This window comes from Photinus pyralis, unplaced genomic scaffold (genome assembly GCF_008802855.1).
Source record: "Photinus pyralis isolate 1611_PpyrPB1 unplaced genomic scaffold, Ppyr1.3 Ppyr1.4_LG1, whole genome shotgun sequence".
Lineage (NCBI taxonomy): Eukaryota > Metazoa > Arthropoda > Insecta > Coleoptera > Lampyridae > Photinus > Photinus pyralis.
This window is the reverse complement of record NW_022170249.1, coordinates 30,501,279-30,521,059: the sequence shown is the minus strand read 5'-3', so window position 1 is coordinate 30,521,059 and position 19,781 is coordinate 30,501,279. Positions and strand designations below refer to the sequence as shown.

The following is a 19,781-nucleotide window of genomic DNA, read 5'->3' as shown; positions in this document are numbered from 1 at the left end:
CGTAAGGGGGCCCTGCCTTAGATGTTTAATCACGTACCACTTTTCAAATTTAAGCGGGATCTTGTTTAGTTTTGGAGGGAATAGTCATTCGGGTGGCCATTTTTAAACGTTACCGGGTTGACTTTATTTCCGTGTTCTTGTAGTGTAAAGTTAGCGTAGAACCTGGGGGTTAAGTACACTACAAATAACTATTAAACTAGCTAAACATTACAAATAATGTCAATTTCAATTTGAACACACTGTACATGCATACGATATCAACTTTTTAGCCGTCCTGTAGATGTATTAAAATTATTTACGATAACAGCGCCGCTCTTACGTCAGTGTTGAATATACAAATCGAAACAATCATATGACGAGACACCTGAGCGAGTGGATCTTGTTGTAAGATCACTTTTCCCGTCCTTTGCAATTTTCTCTACTAAACTAAAATGGCAAGTCAAACGCAAGGTATTCAACAACTTTTAGCTGCCGAGAAACGGGCGGCGGAAAAGGTGTCGGAAGCCCGTAAACGTAAGCAGAATTTCTTTTTTTTAATAAAAAATAAATTGGGGCGTTTCATTCAATACATCACGAGTTTTTAAGCGACTCTAAACTTTGCATTGTCTTCCTTTGTTAGGTCATTAATAAGTTGAAGGATATTGTTTTGCTTTCAGGTAAAGCGAAACGTCTAAAGCAGGCCAAGGAAGAAGCCCAAGATGAGATTGAGAAATATCGTAAGGAACGGGAACGTCAGTTTCGTGAGTTTGAGGCAAAACACATGGGATCCCGAGAGGATGTTGCTGCGAAAATTGATCAGGATACCAAATTGCGTATTGAAGATATGAACAAAGCGATCTTGAGCCAAAAAGATTTGGTAATATTTCCTGTAATTTTATTTACATTTTATGATTTCATTACTTTTAGGTGATGCACAAGGTTTTGGAATTGGTGTATGATATCAAGCCAGAAATTCATAAGAATTATCGTCAGTAAATAAAGAGGGGCTAAATGTAATGTGTTTCATTACTTGTTGTAAACACTTAGAGAGTACTTACATATTAGTTAAAATTTAGACATGTAAATATCATTCCAATTATGAAAGCTTATGTATTTGAATTGTATATTGTTTTGTTGAAAAAATTGAGAATTTGTCTCGATTATGGTCATGTTATGTGTACTTATAGTAAGCTACATAAATGATCTTTTAATTATTGTAAATGTTGCAAATATATCTTACTAACTAGTTGCTCCTCTCGCATCATTCCACTGTACTTTTTGTTATAGCTGCATTATGTAAAATTCCAAATTTGAGCTTATGTTTATGAATTATCACATCAATTTTGGATATTCTGTAGCCTTAATGTGGCGCGAAATTTGAACCAGTTATTGAGGGGTATTTGAATTACATGAAATAGTATGGTATTACAAGTCAATTTGTTATGATCGGGTCCAGTTTTTCTTGTCTTAGTTAAACTCTGATACATAAGCTATACCTATGTGAATGCATTTCATGCACAGGGAACAACCTTTTGCATTTTTTAAGAATTAAAAAAATTTGCTATTGTTTGTGGTTTGTCCGGACCCACTTCTACCGTTTTGAACTACTTCTTGGGGAATGGTCCTCGAGTCCTGGAATTTTTTTGCAGTAGGTATAGATAGCCTATACCTTGAAGGTGTGACAGACAGCCATTAAATTTCCCTGTCTAAAAGGGGGACTCCCTCACAAATTATTTCCTGAGATGCTGTTTTTGAAAGTAGGTAAAACGTGCATAACTTTTACATACGCCAACCTATTGCTCTCAGATTTTGCATGCGCATGCCTTTAGTGGTGCCAAGTTAAACTTTAGAAAAAGGGGGGGTAAACACATGTTCTACCCTTCATGATATTTTAATGAAAGGTCTCATCGAAATAAATTGGTTTGTTAGTTTGTACGAACTGTAACTTTCCCGTGCGACTCTTTTTCGAGATCAATGAGCGACGGGGCCTGAGGGGGGGGGGGTTAGGGGGTTAAAAATTAATTTTATCTCATTGTATTCTAATTAAAGGTCTCAACGAAAGGAATTAATTTATACTAGCCATAGTCTTCCTCCTCGATCCCTTGTCGCGATCGGTTATAATTCCTTATATCTTAAGAGTGAATTGTCAAAGGAAAGTACCTCTACAAAGGGCGATTGGGACGTTTGGAAGAAATATAACCATAGGGCATTTAAATAAAATTTGATACATAGCCATAGCCACTTGGAATAAAACCAAACTTAACGCGTTTCAAAATTTCGTTTTGCGCATGCGCAGTGCCAACTTTCTTATTTATGGAAGAAATTTCGTAGGGGTGTTTAAAAAAATGCGCTTTACCTGCACTAAGGGTTGTGCACAATTTGTACTTGTTTGTATACTTTTCAACAAAGCTACTATAAATTGTTCAGGAATATTTACTTCTTGATAAGTATATTCGGTAATGGTGCAGCAACCAAGAACGTTGTTTCATCTGTATTTATAACCGCTCCTGGACATGTTTAAATACTTGTCGACGGTTATCGCAAATTGTACAGCACTAATTGCTTGGCTCGAACAACGCTAAATAAATTTTCCAAACAATCTTGATGTTAGCATTGTAAAGTATTTAAACAATGATGTTAGTAAGAACATATACCTACAAGGTGCCCATTATTATGTATGGAATATAGTATACAGGGTGGTGACGTGCGTAACGCATCATAGAGATTCTGGATTTCAATGTAAATTTCATAACATGCGATTATTGGCTCCCGAAATTATTTTAGAACAAAAATGTGTTAAGGTTTTTTGTAGAAAAAATTTTTTTCGTCAATCAACCGTGTAATAGTTTTCAATTTTTTGCATAATAAAGACGGAAAATTGAAAAAATAAATCCCCCATCTTTTCCAATAATCTATGTGATGCCATGGAATCTTCTAAAACAAAAAAATATCCAGTTATCAATTAGCAGCAGTTCGAAATGGATTTTATATTATCGACTTGGTTACTGTTTATTCGAACATTTATTGTAAATTGTTATATTAGGAAACGGTTTTTAGTAATTTGGTCTTTCTTAATGTTGAATTCCCTGTTCTAAATATAATATATACTTTTTGATAGAATTTGATTTGTTTTATAGCAGACATTCCATGGCATGTCAGATATTGGCGTAGTTTTGTATTATAAAATTCCATGGCATCACAGATTATTGAAAAAGATGGGGGTTTTATTTTTCCAATTTTCCGTCTTTATTATGCAAAAAATTGAAAACTAATACGGTTGATTGACGTAAAAAATATTTTTCTACAAAAAACCTTAATACATTTTTCTAAAATAATTTGGGGAGCCAATAATCGCATGTTATGAATTTTACATTAAAATCTCTATGATGCGTTACGCAAGTCACCACCCCTGATGTATATCTCTGTAAATATCGAATGTATACAAAATTTTTCTACATGATAGTTGTTTAACATTTTGTTTCCCATAATAAGGCAGTAGGTATTCAGTTGTTTTATTTCAGAGAAATAAATGAGTAGGTAACGAAAAACAATTGAATTTTTTTTAATGGCAGTGCATCTTTTCATTAGGCCCATTTGATAGAGATTTTTTTTTCTTTTCGATGATGTAACGCATGTATGAGTTCCCTAATACAAGAAAATTTTCCAAAAAAACTTATAATCACATCAACAACATTAATATCTAGATATCCTACATAAAAAAAGAAATGAACGTGTACGTTCTTATTAAACCTTAGAGACAAAATGAAATTAGCAATAAAATGGTAACAAACGTACACATTCATCTGTTTTATTTTGATGTGCGATATCTAGATTAATGTTAATGATGTGATTATAATAAGTTTTTGAAAAATTTTCTTGTATTAGGGTACCAATGTTAATGTTAAATCATCGAAAAGAAAAAAAATCTCTATCAAATGAGTCTAATGAAAAGCATAATATGGCTATATGATGAAAAGGTGCACTGCCATTTAAAAAATTCAATTATTTTTCGTTACTCATTTGTTTTCTGAAATGATGATGATGATTATGGGAAATAAAATGCTAAATATAACTTTCATATAGAAAAATTTTCTATACATTCGATATTTACCGAAATACCTACTATACTTATTCCATACATGAGCGATGAGCACCCTGTATGGTTTCCATTTTTAAATATTTCTTGAATATTATCATCAAGCATAAACTGTTGAGATTAGTTTGAGAAGGTTGCAATGCACCGCGGCCCTTAAGTGCCAACTTTCATACTTTGACAGATTTTACTGAAAAATGAATTTTGGTATTTTTGGAACTAATACCTATGGTGAGACCGTTGGATGTTGAGAGGAATGTTTCTATTAGATCAAAAACCAGGCCATTGTAAAGAGGGAGACAGCGAATTCGCGAGCGTAAAAACGAATTCACGAAGAAGAAAGCAAATTCACGAAACGAATCCGCTAGCGGCTAGGGCGAAAGCTTCCAGTGCGGTTTGTCTATGCCATCATCGGACTGCAAACCAAACCAGCTACTCCATTTACGGTTTAAATAACTGAGCCATGCGCAAAACGTCCGATTATTCCAAACAGAATTTATATATTATATTAACAGTCCACTGGGCACGTTAATGGCGAGTCGAGTACCTTAATTATAGTGGCACTGATAAACACTTGGTTGTGGCCGGCGCGCCCATTTCAGTGGTGGAACTTGATTGAAAAGTAGAACTTTTGCCTTCGATTAGTTCAAATAACCTTCAGTTGACAACTCGACGTGTAAGAAAGCATAACCTATTAAATCTGTGATTACTATAAAGTTGTATTAAATTATAATGTCGTCCTCTACAAAATCGCAAAATAAATATTCTATTCTGTTACCCACTTACAATGAGGTAGAAAATTTACCTATAATAATATGGCTAATAGTGAAATGTATGGAGAAAAGGTAAATACATACTTTAGTTCTAATCAGCCACAGCAAGTGATTATCTTCATTTAAATAAATTCTATGTAGTGGTTATGGCTATGAAATTATCATAATTGACGACGGAAGTCCGGATGGTACGTTGGAAGCTGGTGAACAACTACAAAAAATTTACGGTTCATCAAAAATTGTTCTACGCCCAAGAGAAAAAAAGTTAGGATTGGGTACAGCGTATATACATGGCATTAAACATGCGACAGGAAACTTCATAATTATCATGGATGCGGATTTAAGTCACCATGTGAGCATCATTTTCACCGTTAGTGTTTTTGAGACATGTGTTTTTTAGCCAAAGTACATTCCGGAATTTATACAACAACAAGAAATACATAATTACGATATCGTAACAGGAACAAGATATTTAGGAAATGGTGGAGTGCATGGGTGGGATTTTAAAAGGAAACTAATATCCAGAGGAGCTAATTTCTTAACCCAATTACTGTTGAGACCTGGCGTTTCCGATTTAACCGGTTCATTTCGTTTATACAAAAAAGACGTTTTGCAAACATTAATTCAAAGTTGTATATCTAAGGGCTATGTTTTTCAAATGGAAATGATTGTTCGAGCGAGGCAGTGTCATTTTACTATAGGCGAAGTACCAATTGCTTTTGTAGATCGCGTTTATGGGGAATCAAAACTAGGAGGCTCTGAAATTGTACAATTTGCAACCGGTCTTTTGTATCTATTTGTGACTACATAAAACTTATTATTAATTTTGTTAATTGCTCTAAAGTATGAACTGTGAAATATTGGATTATCACATTTTCTTTTAATAAATATCAAAAGCAGTACAACCTTAAATTATATCACATGTAGCTGACAAAAATAAATAGTAAGGGAGGCAAGTCATGAATTTTAGTGGCACAGTGGAGGTCTATAAGTTAAAATCAATAAATACAATAATGGCAGTACTAAAATCCTTGAAATAGCGATTAGCAGACTATATGGTTTCATTGTGTTTATGTGTCCTCCTTTCTTCAGAACGAAATTTTCGAATTCTGTTTTGGGTAACAGAATAGGCAAGGAACACGAGGTGTATGAACTCCCTATCTTTAATATAAGTCCAAAGTAAATTCAGTTCATGGTCAATGCACTGTAAGAGAAACGGAAAATATAGGCTCGGTTTCATTGGGGTCTCTGGGAAGAGGGTGGTGTGGACCGGTGCGTTATCATAAAGGAAGTTGTGCGCTAAAAACCTGCCCATGTCTTCCGGATACTTTCCCTCAATCTTTCCATAGCCTCCAAGTAGAACTTCTAGTTGACCAGTTCCACCTGGGGAAACGAATTCTGCATGCACAAGACCTTCGCAATCGAAGAAACAAATGAGCATTCTTTTGTTCTTCTTGTTTTTTTGGGACGAGGAGACTTACCTGTCTTCCACTGCCTTAATTGCTGCTTTGTTTCGGGGTCGTATCCATAGCCCCACGATTCATCACCAATTATTACCTTGAAAAAAGTTTCAGGGTCCTCTTTGACCTGATTTTGAAGCTCAAAACATGAGTGAAGTCGACCTTCCCGTTCCTCGTCTGTGAGAACGCGAGGGTCAAACATGACTGCAATCTGTGAAGATATGGCGGGTCTGTACAAGCAAATTCAAGACACCGTTCTGCGCGTTGAAACTGGCTTGTTGAGAATTATTATAAGAAGCTAGATGGTGGTGTCCTTGCGAGCACTGATTGTCCAGCCACACCATAGTATACCTACCCATCAGTTGTTACTTGTTGAAAAGCTATTGGTTTACCTGAATTTTGTGCTCTTTGCAGTGTTGGTCTGTATAGGAAAGAAATGGTGTGTTGAATTATAGCTTTGCTGAGTTTGCTTTTTGGTCAGTTCATATCAGGGTCATTTTTGTATTTGAGGTCACTTGGCTTTCTCCATCCATAGAGTTTAGTTCAAGTTCTGCTAATTTTTCCAGTGTAAGATTTGTGCCATTCTCCATTTTCAAAAGTGTATAATGTACCTACTTTAGTTTTAATTGAAATTTGAAATTACTTATATTGTAAATTATGTTGCCTTCTGAACATTATTGAGATTACTCCCAATATTATTTAGTGTAAGCACAGGGTGGTACACAGTCTCATGCACCGAATTTTAAAGACTTGGAAGCCCCGTGCTCACGTAGAGTGACTAAACGACTTTTGTGTCAATAGTAATTTATTCTACATTTTACGTTGTTTATATACAAAATTTTATACAACAATTGGCAAATTAATTGCAATCTGTTAATTGCAAATTGAAAACTAACCTAGTCAATGTTGTGTGCAAATTGTCCTCATTTACAAATAATGCAATGTAATTTTATTTCTTAATCCTACTTTCTTTCCCAATTAACTATTTCTCTAATATTTGGCCAGCGCCCTTTCCTGTTTAATGGTGATATTAAACATTCTGCCAGCCGCGCCCTAATCTATCTTTTAGTTTTGTGTTTCCCCGGGAATAGTTGAATATAATGGTTCTAACTGAACTGCTTCGCGATCGTTGTCCTTGGTATGTGATTTGTTTCTGTGCTGGATGTAGAATCTTATTCCTAGTACGAGTGCCAAGATAATTGCAATGAGTAAGGTAGTTGTCGTGCTTGTAATAATGGACTGTGATGTTGTGGACCGCCATTTGATATTTCGAATATCTGCATTAAGAGTTTCTTCTTCGTCTTTTAGCTGTTTAAAAGAGTCTTCTGGATGGAATATTGATTCTTCTATTACTTTGGTTATTTGCTGAGTTGACCTTGTATGATTATATGGTTTGTTAAACTGTTTTATGTAGCTACCTAGTACTGATAACTTTTTATCCCGTTTCGGATTGAGTATACTTTTCTTTGTTTTCAACAGGCAATCTTGTGAAATCCTGATAATTCCAGTGGCATTGATCGTGATTTCCTGTCGTTCGCCACTACAGGAGATAGCGATACGTGTGGACTGATTAGTGATGAACATCCAAGTATTGGTGGCATAGAGTTGCTTCCAAATTAATCCTTGAATCTCATGTTGTTGTATATTGCATTGGTTAATTTCTGTTCTGTTGTAGACTTCGTCAATGATGCAATTTTTGTTTTCTTCTATTTTCTTCACCATAGTGGGAGCACATATAAAATTGTGTTTGTTTGTTTGTAGGCAGTCTTTGAATTCTTCATTTGATATTTCGAAATATAGTTGATTGTTGTAGTCCACAGCTAGCATTTCTTCATTGACATTTAAGGTCCAAAACGTAGAATTTTCAATTTTTATAGGAATTGGGGTGACTTTCATAATCACGTATACCGTGATCTCTGCCACCAGAAAAAACCCGAACACATGAATCACTTCCACTGTTTGTTTTGTAGTTACTTTGATTATTGGATGTGGTAAAATCTTGAGGATGCTTGGTAATTTCTGCTCTGCCGATGTAATAATACTTCTGATGTGGGTTTCTGATATAAGTTCTTGAAAGTTCCCTTGGTTGTAGTGGATGTTTCTTATTTTGCTGTAGTGATTGTGTACTTCTGTTACTAGATTCACTGCTAGTTTGATATGTACTTAAGATGTGAATATTTAGTCTGTTTTCGTCTATTGTTTTATACCATTTCTGCATCTGGTTTATGGCTTTTATCGCTTCATTTAATTTAGTGTTGAAGCGCTCTAATTGCTTCTCGATGCGGTTTTCTGTCTCTTTAAATTTTGATATAGTAGACAACATTATTTTGGATTGTCTTTCTGAATTCCGCATTAACTCTTGCTGATTCTTGTTTAACGCATCAATGTCCTTGTATACTTCGTCATTCACACCGAATATCGCCGTTAATATATTCCCCAAGATACCTCTTTTTTTACGAGTTTGACTTATGTAGTTGATTCCCTCTTGTACCCATCTCAATTGATTTTCTTGATCCTCGATATGTTGCACCAATTCTGTACATTGTACGTTTTCTGTCATTTCTGTTGCGTTCTTGCACAACTCTTTGAAATTACTAGTCGTTAGAAATGCTGCGTTTATATCCTCTTTGATTCGTGATTTGTTGTATTGTAGATCGATTCGGAATATACCTCTTTCAATTTGAACTTCTCCCATGTGTTCAATGTAGAAACCTGGCTTTGGATATGTAATATTGTATTCTGCTGTTACTGTGACCAATAGCATTAGTATGCTTATAACGAATGTTTTCAGATTGCATCCATATGCGTGTTGTTGTGATGTTGCTGTTTGATTTTTTTCTGCGGTGTTACCTTCTTCTGTCGTGATTGGTATTAGTTGATGAATACTCCTTTTTGATGCTTTCCCATCTGCCTTCTGGATGGTAACAATGCGTACAGTGCCGTCTTCTGATGGATGTAATTCTTTGATTTTTGCAAGTGGCCATTTCCCTGGACTCAAGTTGTCCTCTTTGATGAGTACTACATCATTTATCTTTGGATTGTCTTCTTTTGTTTTCCATTTATAGCGTTGTTGTAAATTATGCAAATAATCCGTCGTCCATGCTTTCCAGAATTGTTTCTTCATGTTTTGTACCATTTTCCATCTGTTGCTTAAGTTGAGTTCTATTGTACCTGATGATTTCGCGAATGGTTCTATTATTGGTTTTCCTATTAGAAAGTGACCGGGTGTTAGTGTTGTACCTCCGTCTACTACATCACTGGACTTTCCTATTGGTCTTGAATTTAAGCACGCTTCGATTTGATGAGTTAATGTAGTTAATTCTTCATATGTAAGTGTTGATTCCCCAATTACTCTTCTTAAATGGTGTTTTAAGGACTTAACTCCACTTTCCCAAATTCCTCCCATATGTGGACTTGCTGGGGGAATGAAATGCCATTGAGTTCCAGTTGACACCGATGTTTCTTGCACTTCTCTACTGTGTACTATTTGTTGAATTTCTTGCTGTATCATATTGCTGGCTCCGACGAAGTTGGTGCCGTTGTCGCTGTATATGTGTTGGCAACCACCGCGTCTTGCTGAAAATCTTCTGAAAGCCGCGATGAATGTTTCCGATGTCATGTCACTAACAACTTCTAAATGAATCGCTCTTGTTGCTAGACATACAAACACTGCAATGTATCCTTTGTATGATTTATGGCCTCTGCCTTTCCATGCTCTTACTTGTATGGGACCGGCATAGTCAATTCCACAATGTTCGAACGGTGATGATGGTGTTATTCTGGATGCTGGCAGATCTCCCATTATTTGATGTAATGTTTGTCCCTTATGTCTTATGCATGTATTGCACTTGTTGATGATTTCTCGAACTGTTCTTCTACCGGTGATAATCCAATATTTTCTTCTTAAATATGCTAATGTTATTTGAAGACCTCCATGTAATGTTTTTTGATGTGCATCCAAAATCAGTAGTCGTGTTAGATGGCTGTTTGCTGGTAGAATGTATGGATGTTTTTCGTTGTATGATAAGTAAGAATTGCGTAACCTCCCTCCTACCCTAAGTAAACTGTCTTCATCTTGAAACGGATTGAGCGATTCTAACTTGCTGTCCTTGTGTACTTGTTCTTTCTTACTTAACTTTTGTATTTCCCTTGGATATGTATTCTGTTGTGTTACTTGTATATGTTTCTTTAATGCCGTATTGAGTTCTTCTACTGTTAAATGTTCGTCAGCTACTGTAATTTTTTTGCAATGCTTGATGAATCGAATGATGTATGCTGTCACTCGAATTAGTTGTGTTAGTGAAGAAAACCTTTCTGCTAGCTCGTTCCTATTGTTCACTATTATTGTCATAGTTTTCTTGCTCTCTACCTCTGTTGTAGGATATTCGCTTGTACTGTGTTTCCATTTATCTGTTTTTAGCCATATGGGTCCATTCCACCATAACGTGTTGTTTTTTAATTTGGATGTTGTTGTTCCTCGCGATACCAGATCTGCAGGATTATCATTAGTACGCACATGGTTCCATTGTTCTTTTGCGGTCATGCTTGTGATTTGTGCCACTCGACTTCCCACGAAGGTTTTCCATTTGTTTGCGTCACCTTTTATCCATGCGAGTGTGATCATGGAATCGGTCCACGCGTACACTGTTGTTTTTGGTATCTGTAATGCTTCTGTCACTCTTTTTAGCACCTTTGCTAGTAGCACTGCTGCACACAATTCCAATTTAGGTAACGTTTGCCTGGTTCGTACTGGGGCGACTTTTGATTTTGACATTAATAAACTTATGCACCCATTTCCTGTTTTTGAGTACACCACTGCTCCATACGCTTTTTCTGATGCATCACAGAACCCATGAAGTTCTATTTTTTCTTGGTCTTGATCGTACTGCATCCATCTAGGTATCCGTAAGTATTCCACCATACTGAGATCGATTTTGAAGTTTGTCCATTCTATCTTGATTGATTCCGCCACCTCTTCGTCCCAGCCTGTATTGGATAGCCAGAGTCTTTGTATGAGTAATTTTGCATTTAGGAGTATTGGTGACAGCCAACCCAAAGGGTCGAATATCTTGGCCACTTCCGACAAAATGTTCCGTTTGGTTGGTTTATCTTGGCCATCCTTGAATTTGAACGTAAAGATGTCTTGGTTTGGTATCCATCTTATTCCCAACGATTTGATCTGGTCGTCATTGTTGAACTCGGCTACAGCAGGATCTCTAGCTTCCATGGGAATAGTGGTTAATATCTCTTCTTTATTGGCTGCCCATTTATGTAGCTGGAACCCTCCTTTTTTTAGCATATTGGTTAATTCTTTTTGCAATTGTACTACTTGAGGTATGCTGTTAGCACCAGATAAAATGTCGTCCACATAGAAGTCTTGTAGCGTGACTCGTGCTGCGTATGGATACTCTTCTTTTTCGTCTTCTGCTAACTGTTGTAGTGTCTTTATGGCTAAGTATGGAGCTGCCGCTGTTCCATATGTTACTGTGTTGAGCTGGTATTCGCGTATCGGCTGATTACGTTCGAATCTCCATACTATAGTCTGGAACTGGCGATCGTCTTGATGTATCCTTATTTGGCGGTACATCTTTTTAATATCTGCTGTGAACGCATATTGATGTTTTCTCCATCTTAGTAATATATCGGCTATGTCTGGCTGCAACCTCGGTCCCACATACATCATCTCATTTAAACTTCCGCTGGTCGTCGTTTTGGCTGATGCATCAAACACCACTCTCATCTTCGTTGTAGTACTGGATTCCTTTATCACTGGTTGGTGTGGTATGTAATAGCGTGTGCCCTCGATTGAGTGTGCCTGTACCATTTCCATGTGACCCAAATCCAGGTATTCTTGTAGAAACGCGTTGTATTCTTCACGCATCTTGTCGTTTGCTGCTAGTTTTTTCTCCAGTTGCAACAACCTGGCTATTGCTAGTGGTCTGGATCGCCCCCATTTGATCGAATTCTTCTTGAATGGAATCTTGACTGTGTATCTTCCATCGGGGCTGCGTGTAGTGTTTGCCTTATAGTGGTCTTCGCACTTCTTGTCTTCTTCATTGAACCCATTAGCCATGGTCGCTTCTTCTATTTCCCAGTATTTGGATAGTTGTGTCTCTTCTTCCATTGTTGATACCATGCCCAGTATTTGATAGCCTTGGTTGACACCGTGCTTTGTTTGCCCGGATATCACCCACCCAAATTCGGTTTGTTGACCCACTAATTTTCCTTCTTTCATGACTCCCGGTAGTATGATCTTTGCGTATTCCTCGGCACCCAGTAGTATGTCAATTGGTCCGGAGTTATTCAGCGTGGGATCAGCTAACAGCACATTCTTCCATGGATCTTTGTTCATCTCAAACGACGCCAGTGGTAGATTTTCGGTTATCTTTGTGAGAATGATTAGTTCTGTTGTTAACTCATACTCACTTGGTTGTCTTGGATGTAATTGAACCGTTATCTTGGTTTTTGCGTTAGTGTGATCATAACCACCTATTCCTGATACCCTTGCATTCGCTTTTTGTCGTGGTAGCTTCAACTGCTGTGCTGCCTTTTCTGTGATGAACGAGGCTTGTGATCCAGGGTCCACTAGTACTCTTAATAATTGCTGTACCCCAGTGAGGTCTTGTGCTTGTACTATCGCTGTTGCTAGTAGTACTTCCTGGTTTTCCTTTTGGGTTTGACAATTCCTTTTAGATACTGTAGTGTGTGATGTTCTTGTGCTTGCTTGTGTTGCCCGCTCTGCTATTGGTTTGTACGGTTGGTGAAGTAAAGTGTGATGTGGATAACCGCATTCTGCACACCTGTACGCTGAGTAGCATTTTTCCTCGCTGTTGTGTTTTAAACACCTAAAACATATTTTTCTTTCTCTTACTTCCTTGTTTCTGTCGTTGATTGATAGCCCCTTGAACTTAAGGCATTGTTCAAGTCGATGCTCCTGTTGGCAGTAATGGCATGATATGGTGGACGTGTTTCCCCAGGTGTACCTAGGACTCGCATCCTTGCTCTGCATTGACCCCGATGCCTCCAAGGACTGGAACCTCGTCTGCATGAACTGCATCACTTCTCCTAATGCTGGGATTTCATTTGGTTGTTTTAGTGACTGCTCAAATAGCCTGTTGGTTTCTGAGTCCCATTTCTTTGTGGTGATTCTAATTACCATTGGACCCCATGACGATGTATCCATTCCCAGATTTGATATTGTCTCCAGACACTCATGTATGGTATCGTGAAGCCATTTCAATCGAGATGCCTTCGCTGTTTCCATTTTCGAGAATTCCAGGATTCTATCTAATAACGTATTTACCATTAATCTTTTGTTATTATACCTGTTTTGAAGGATCTTCCATGCTGTTACGTAATTTTGTTCCGAGATCATTAGATGCTGTATAAGTCTTGCTGCTTCTCCGTCCACATGCCCCTTCAGATAGTGCATCTTCTCCGCGTTCGATAACTTCTCGTTGGAATGTATTAATTTCTCGAACAAATCGTGGAAGGGAGCCCAATTGTCATATCCACTTCGGAACGTTGGTATTTTTATTTTGGGCAGCTCGATGTTGTTTGTCGCCTTTATACTTGCCTTTTTGGTGAGCATTTTTAATTTTTCTTGTATGTTATCGTATTCGAATTCCATTTTCGTGACTGGATCCTTTCTAAAATACTCATGAGAGAAGCTCACCTCGTTTGCTTGAATGTCCACTTCAAGCTCTGATATTACTTCCCACTTCTTCTCTGCTTTGGTGTACAATGTTTCGCAGCGTCTTAAGTTCTGCTCCATTATTTCCTCTTCCATTTGAAACAATATCCCTCTAAATTGTTTTAGACGAACCTCCTGTTTTTTTATTCGGAGCTCCTGTTCGTTATCCATTTCTTCAATATCCTCTTCCTTCTTCTGCTGATTCTGTAACTGTTGTAGATAATTTATCGTGTTGTCGTAGACCTTTTGCAGCTGATCTCTGTACTTTGTACTGTGATACTCATGATTTTGTATCTGTAATTCGATAATTTCGTTATGATTTTTTTCGATACCTTCCTGATAAGCTTCTAGCTGTCGGTCATGTTTCACAATATATTCGCTGGTTTTCCTGGAGGCTGAGTCTTTCTTCATATTGGCTAACATTTTACACATTTGTTGACCAATCTCCTGTTGTTTCCGTGCGAGTTCGTTTAATTGCTCCATTTGAACTTCTGGTAGCTAAAACAGAATCCAAACCAACACCCCCTCTTACTTCAGAACCGTTTTTCCCCTTTTTTTTTTTTTTTAGTAGTAGTTGTTGTGTCGGATGCTGAAAATTTGGTTCTGGCCCGAATAATTCCAAAAACTTGTTCTGTAATGCAACGTTGTGTTTGTCGCACGCAGATATCCGTGGGTCCCCCCGGACTCTTAACGTTGGACTGAAGCTGTATGGTTTGCTCCTTCCTGCTACAGGAATCAGTCTCCAGTTGTTGTCGCCGGCGTTCTTCTGCATCAGCGACGCGACTCTTGATCGCCTTTTTGTTAGTAGGTAGGATCCTTTTGTTTTTCGCCGCTTCCCTTGACTTTTTTTAGTCAAAATAAAATTCCACTTACCCAGTGCCTCTCGCTCAAGTCCAAGGGTCGTAAATCCTTGACTGCTAATAGTGGTTTTGCTGCCGCTGGTGGTGGCTTGACGGACCTTTTTATTTTCTGCCGCTGGTGTTGGCTCGAAGGACCATGAACAATATTGAGATTACTCCCAATATTATTTAGTGTAAGCACAGGGTGGTACACAGTCTCATGCACCGAATTTTAAAGACTTGGAAGCCCCGTGCTCACGTAGAGTGACTAAACGACTTTTGTGTCAATAGTAATTTATTCTACATTTTACGTTGTTTATATACAAAATTTTATACAACAATTGGCAAATTAATTGCAATCTGTTAATTGCAAATTGAAAACTAACCTAGTCAATGTTGTGTGCAAATTGTCCTCATTTACAAATAATGCAATGTAATTTTATTTCTTAATCCTACTTTCTTTCCCAATTAACTATTTCTCTAATATTTGGCCAGCGCCCTTTCCTGTTTAATGGTGATATTAAACACCTTCACCTGTTTGTAACTCAGGGTAAAGTGTTTCTTGAATTTGGTTTTATTTGCTGTCAATGTACATGTCATTCCTATTTTGATTTGTTTCAGATTGTTCAATTATTGATTTTCATTTGATTTGTTTGAACCTTTGGAACTCATTTAGATCGATTAGCGACTTCAATTCATTGTGTACGAATCTGCCTTTTTTGAGTGCAATTAACTTTTCGCCCGAGCAGATGTAGATGCGAAGTGATAAAGATAGGGTACCTACTTAGCAGCATTCATCTCGAAATACAACTTTAGTCTAAGTTTACAGTATTCAGAACCTTCAGATACCTTCTGGACTTGAGGAGGTCCGGCTATAAATTAACAATGTTACTTAATGTACTTTTATGTATGAGACTTCGGAATGTTATTCTTTCACAAATGGGGGAAGTTGTTTCTAAATCTATTTGGGATGGTCATTCTTTAGCTTATCAAATGTTGTAGTAATTTAACGTCATATTTAAATTATTCAAATTCAAGTGTTAGTTACCTCCTCGGATTGTTAATTTTTGTATATTGTAGATGTGATGTAAAATGTGTTTAGCCTTTTTCATTGTTGCCTCTCTTGTCCAGATTTTCCCATTGTTCCTCTGTGAACGGCGGTGCTATCAATCGAGAACCGGAGGTTACTCGTGGGCATATACATTCTGGGCACTGCAAACTAAAAAAAAGACATAATTATGCATTGCATGGGTTTGGTAGAATTGGTTACACAGACGATGAAACGGCACACCACATACTTTGTGAATGTCCCGTTGTAGTCCAACTGACATGTACCATGTTGAGGGTATCCTGGCCGGACTTGGCCACGATTAGAGCCGCCTCCTCTTCCACCATCGTTAGGTTCATCTCAAATTTGTGAGATGCCTTGAGTGACGTTGAGGTGTCGGACAACTCAAGTCAGGGAGGTAGTACAAAGGGCCCGAATTTGAGGTCTCGCCGTTTAGGTATGCGTGGACTCTGTCCGCCCTCCTATATCGTAATCTATGGTTTGGTTCTTTATTAAAGATGGAATAAGATGGCCAAAGAAGATATACTTATATGGCATTAACTGCACCAGGAAGAATGAAGAAAACGAAATAGCTTGGTCACGATGAAGAGATCATGGAGGCAAGATGTGAATGAAAGGTACGAAAAAACGTAATATGAATAAATAAACTAAACAAATATAGAAAACGAGCTCCTGGGTATGGCTATAGCATGTGCAAAACCAAATTTTAAACCTGATGTTAGTTTTGCTTTTATTTAAACTTTTAAAGTGTAGGTATATGTATGAAATTTCATTTAATTGCTTCCATAAATAAGAACGTTGGCACTGCACATCCTGCACAAAACCAAATTTGGAAAATGGCTCTACCTTTGCTAATTGCTGTTATTCCAAGTGGCTATGTATCAAATTTCATTTAAATAAAAAAGTTTGCAATTCGGTTTACAAATGGTCGAGATGCGAAAAGGGCACTGTGAATGTTGATCGATTAGGCTCAATTTTTGGAATTGCGTTTTATATGACTAAAGCTATACGCATATTGAATTTCATGCAATCCGGTTCATGACTTATGGAGATGTCAAAAGGGCCTCCCTTATTTTTTGGGATATACATTGCCAATTCACGAACTCCGATCTACAAATTTAATAATAAAGAATCCATCTACTAAATTTTATCGTAATCGATCCATTCGTTATCGAGATATCGTGCTAAAACGGACGGACAGACACCGCAAAATTGTAAACTCGCTAGGAGCTCGTTATAAATGGCATGCGATAGAGAAGTGGGGAGGCAGAATCTTAGAATGGGCATGCAGCAACTGCTGTCTAATTATTGTACGACAATGTTGTTTCATTAACGAGCTCATAATTTTGCGGTGTCGACCATTTAATTTATAAACCAAATTGCAAACTAATAATAATAACAATACAAGTAACGCAACATGCACTACAAAGACAGGTCCACCCAATAAAGTTACACGCCCTAGCACAGTTAAACAAGTTAAAAAGTAATCCTAAACGATTTACATAAAGCGCATTTCCACTTGCATTCATTTCCCATTTGTAAGATGCAACTTCTGTTAAAATCGTAAAAATCCGGCCACAAATATGAAAGATAGCGTTGCACATGGGCAATCCATTGTTGACGTGCTACTTCAATTTCAGTTTATGAGAAGAATTTCATTTCAATGCTTTTCTAAATAAGAAAGTTGGAACTGCGCATGCGCAAACCTAAATTTTAAAACTAATGTTAGATTTTCCTTTGTTCCAAGCGCCTAAGTATCAAATTTCACTTAAATAGTTCCATAGATAAAAAAAAGTTGGCACTGCGCATGCGCAAAATAAAATTTTGAAACTGGCGCTAGATTTTCCTTTATTCCAAGTGCCTATGTATCACATTTCATTTAAATTCTTCCATAAATAAAAAAGTTGGCACTGCGCATGCGCAAAACCAAATTTTGAAATTGGCGTTTGATTTTCCTTTATTCGAAGTGCTTATGTATCAAATTTCGTTTAAATTCTTCCATAAATAAAAAAGTTGGCACTGCGCATGCGCAAAACCAAATTTGAAATTGGCGTTTGATTTTCCTTTATCCCAAGTGCCTATGTATCAAATTTCGTTTAAATTCTTCCATAAATAAAAAAGTTGGCACTGCGCATGCGCAAAACCAAATTTTGAAATTGGCGTTTGATTTTCCTTTATTCCAAGTGCCTATGTATCAAATTTCATTCAAATACTTTTATAAGTAAAAAAGTTTGCAATTCGGTTTATAAATGGTCGAGATGCGAAAAGGGCACTGTGAATTTTGAATCGATTCGATCCAACTTTTGGCATTGCGTATTATATGGCTAAATCTATGCCCATATTGAATTTCATGCAATTCAGTTCATAACTAACGGAGATGTAAAAGCGATCGAACATTTCTAAACAAAGTTATCGTTCACACGGACAGATAGATGGACAGACAGACAAAGGAACAGACGGAGAGACCAACCGGCAGGCGACAGATAGCAATGCAAAATTATAAACGATCTCTAGGATCGTTAATAAACGGCAAAAGTGTAAAATTATGGAACATGTAAAAAACGGTTTTTTGTTTTTTTAACAATAACTTTTTTTGTAAGCGGTACAGAAAAAATTCCTTCCTTGGTACAAGACTCGACACCATAACGAACCAAATAGCGAAAAAAGTAGAACAATAGCTCTTAAGATAAAAAACTAGTAGCGTCGCAAAGTTAGCGGACGGACGGACGGACGGACGGACGGAAAGTGGCCACAATAGCGCATTTTTTTTTTATTTTTGTGGAAATGCGCTAAAAACACAAAACCCCTTCTTCACAGAAACACACCACCTCGTATTCAACCCAAACGCAAAGCCAATGAAACACTTACACAATAAACTACATTTAATAAAATTACAGGCATTTTTTTTTAGGACCCTACAGAACTTCACCAGACACAGACACAGACACTAATCGTTACTTGATTTTAATCCGTGCGATTGTTAACCAGGCTAGACCTGAGTTCTCACAAGAAACACCGACCATAATAATAATAATAATAATAATAATAATGAAGATATTTGAATGAAATTTGATACATAGCCACTTGGAATAAAAGCAAATTTAACGCCAGTTTCAAAATTTGGTTTTGCGCATGCGCAGTGCCAACTTTCTTATTTATGGAGGCATTTAAATAAAATTTGATACATAGACACTTATTGTAATAAAACCAAATTTGACGCCAGTTTCAAAATTTCGTTTTGCGCATGCGCAGTGCCAACTTTCTTATTTATGGAAGCAATTAAATGAAATTTCATACATATGCACTTTAAATAAAAGCAAAACTACCATCAGGTTTGAAATGTGGTTTTACACATGCTATAGCCATACCCAGGAGCTCGTCTTCTATATTTGTTTAGATTATTTTACATAATAAACTCAAATATCCAGAGTATATAGTGGCACAGATTACCCTATATCTACTTAGGGTAATCTGTGATGGTGGTGACGAAGTTTTACACTTATAACATTGATTATACACACTAACATGCTTATAGGTACCTTATATAACTCTCGCCAGGAAAGATTGCCGGTCACAGCACACCTTGTGTCGATCTACAACCTATGTTTTTCTTAAGATCCGAGCGACTTCCAGAATAGGATCGTGCCAATATTAAACGAAAAGCCTTTTTGTTCAACCTCGTGTTCAACATTAACACGATACTCTCCCGGAAGTCGTTCACATCTTTAGAAAAACATAGATTGTAGACCGGGATCAAGTTTTCTCTGACGGGCATCTTTCCTGGCGAGAGGTTTAGGTAGGTACTTATTTTGCGACTTAAGAAGCTTGTTATACGCGCACGATTATGTAATTAAGTATCTAAAATCGTGGTATCA

General features: G+C 37.1%; 3 protein-coding genes and 1 long non-coding RNA gene across 5 annotated transcripts; 2 read left to right on the top strand and 2 right to left on the bottom strand.

Annotated features, from left to right (window-relative positions):
* The first annotated feature begins 333 nt into the window (after window positions 1-333).
* LOC116168472 (V-type proton ATPase subunit G-like) lies at window positions 334-1,229 on the top strand. Its single transcript, XM_031484334.1, has 3 exons — window positions 334-513; window positions 657-856; window positions 907-1,229. Exons 1-3 carry the CDS (start codon window positions 432-434, stop codon window positions 973-975), a joined length of 351 nt encoding a protein of 116 aa, XP_031340194.1. The 5' UTR covers window positions 334-431; the 3' UTR covers window positions 976-1,229.
* A 3,493-nt stretch (window positions 1,230-4,722) lies between these two features.
* Window positions 4,723-5,747, top strand: LOC116168456 (dolichol-phosphate mannosyltransferase subunit 1). The gene is made up of 3 exons (XM_031484308.1): window positions 4,723-4,917; window positions 4,987-5,197; window positions 5,246-5,747. Exons 1-3 carry the CDS (start codon window positions 4,805-4,807, stop codon window positions 5,654-5,656), a joined length of 735 nt encoding a protein of 244 aa, XP_031340168.1. The 5' UTR covers window positions 4,723-4,804; the 3' UTR covers window positions 5,657-5,747.
* Window positions 5,748-5,811: 64 nt separating this feature from the next.
* Window positions 5,812-6,622, bottom strand: LOC116168464. The gene is made up of 2 exons (XM_031484322.1): window positions 6,327-6,622; window positions 5,812-6,258 (listed from the first exon to the last, which is right to left on the bottom strand). The coding sequence occupies exons 1-2, from the start codon at window positions 6,505-6,507 to the stop codon at window positions 5,897-5,899; spliced, it is 543 nt and encodes a 180-aa protein (XP_031340182.1). The 5' UTR covers window positions 6,508-6,622; the 3' UTR covers window positions 5,812-5,896.
* Window positions 6,623-15,388: 8,766 nt separating this feature from the next.
* LOC116168481 lies at window positions 15,389-19,748 on the bottom strand. 2 transcript variants are annotated; one of them, XR_004144771.1, is made up of 6 exons: window positions 19,584-19,748; window positions 19,314-19,506; window positions 16,433-16,478; window positions 16,108-16,379; window positions 15,886-16,056; window positions 15,389-15,709 (listed from the first exon to the last, which is right to left on the bottom strand). It is a non-coding gene; the product is annotated as an uncharacterized LOC116168481 (long non-coding RNA). The 2 variants fall into 2 exon arrangements; XR_004144770.1 differs by lacking the exons at window positions 19,314-19,506; window positions 19,584-19,748 and having other exon boundaries at window positions 16,433-16,583.
* Window positions 19,749-19,781: the final 33 nt, after the last annotated feature.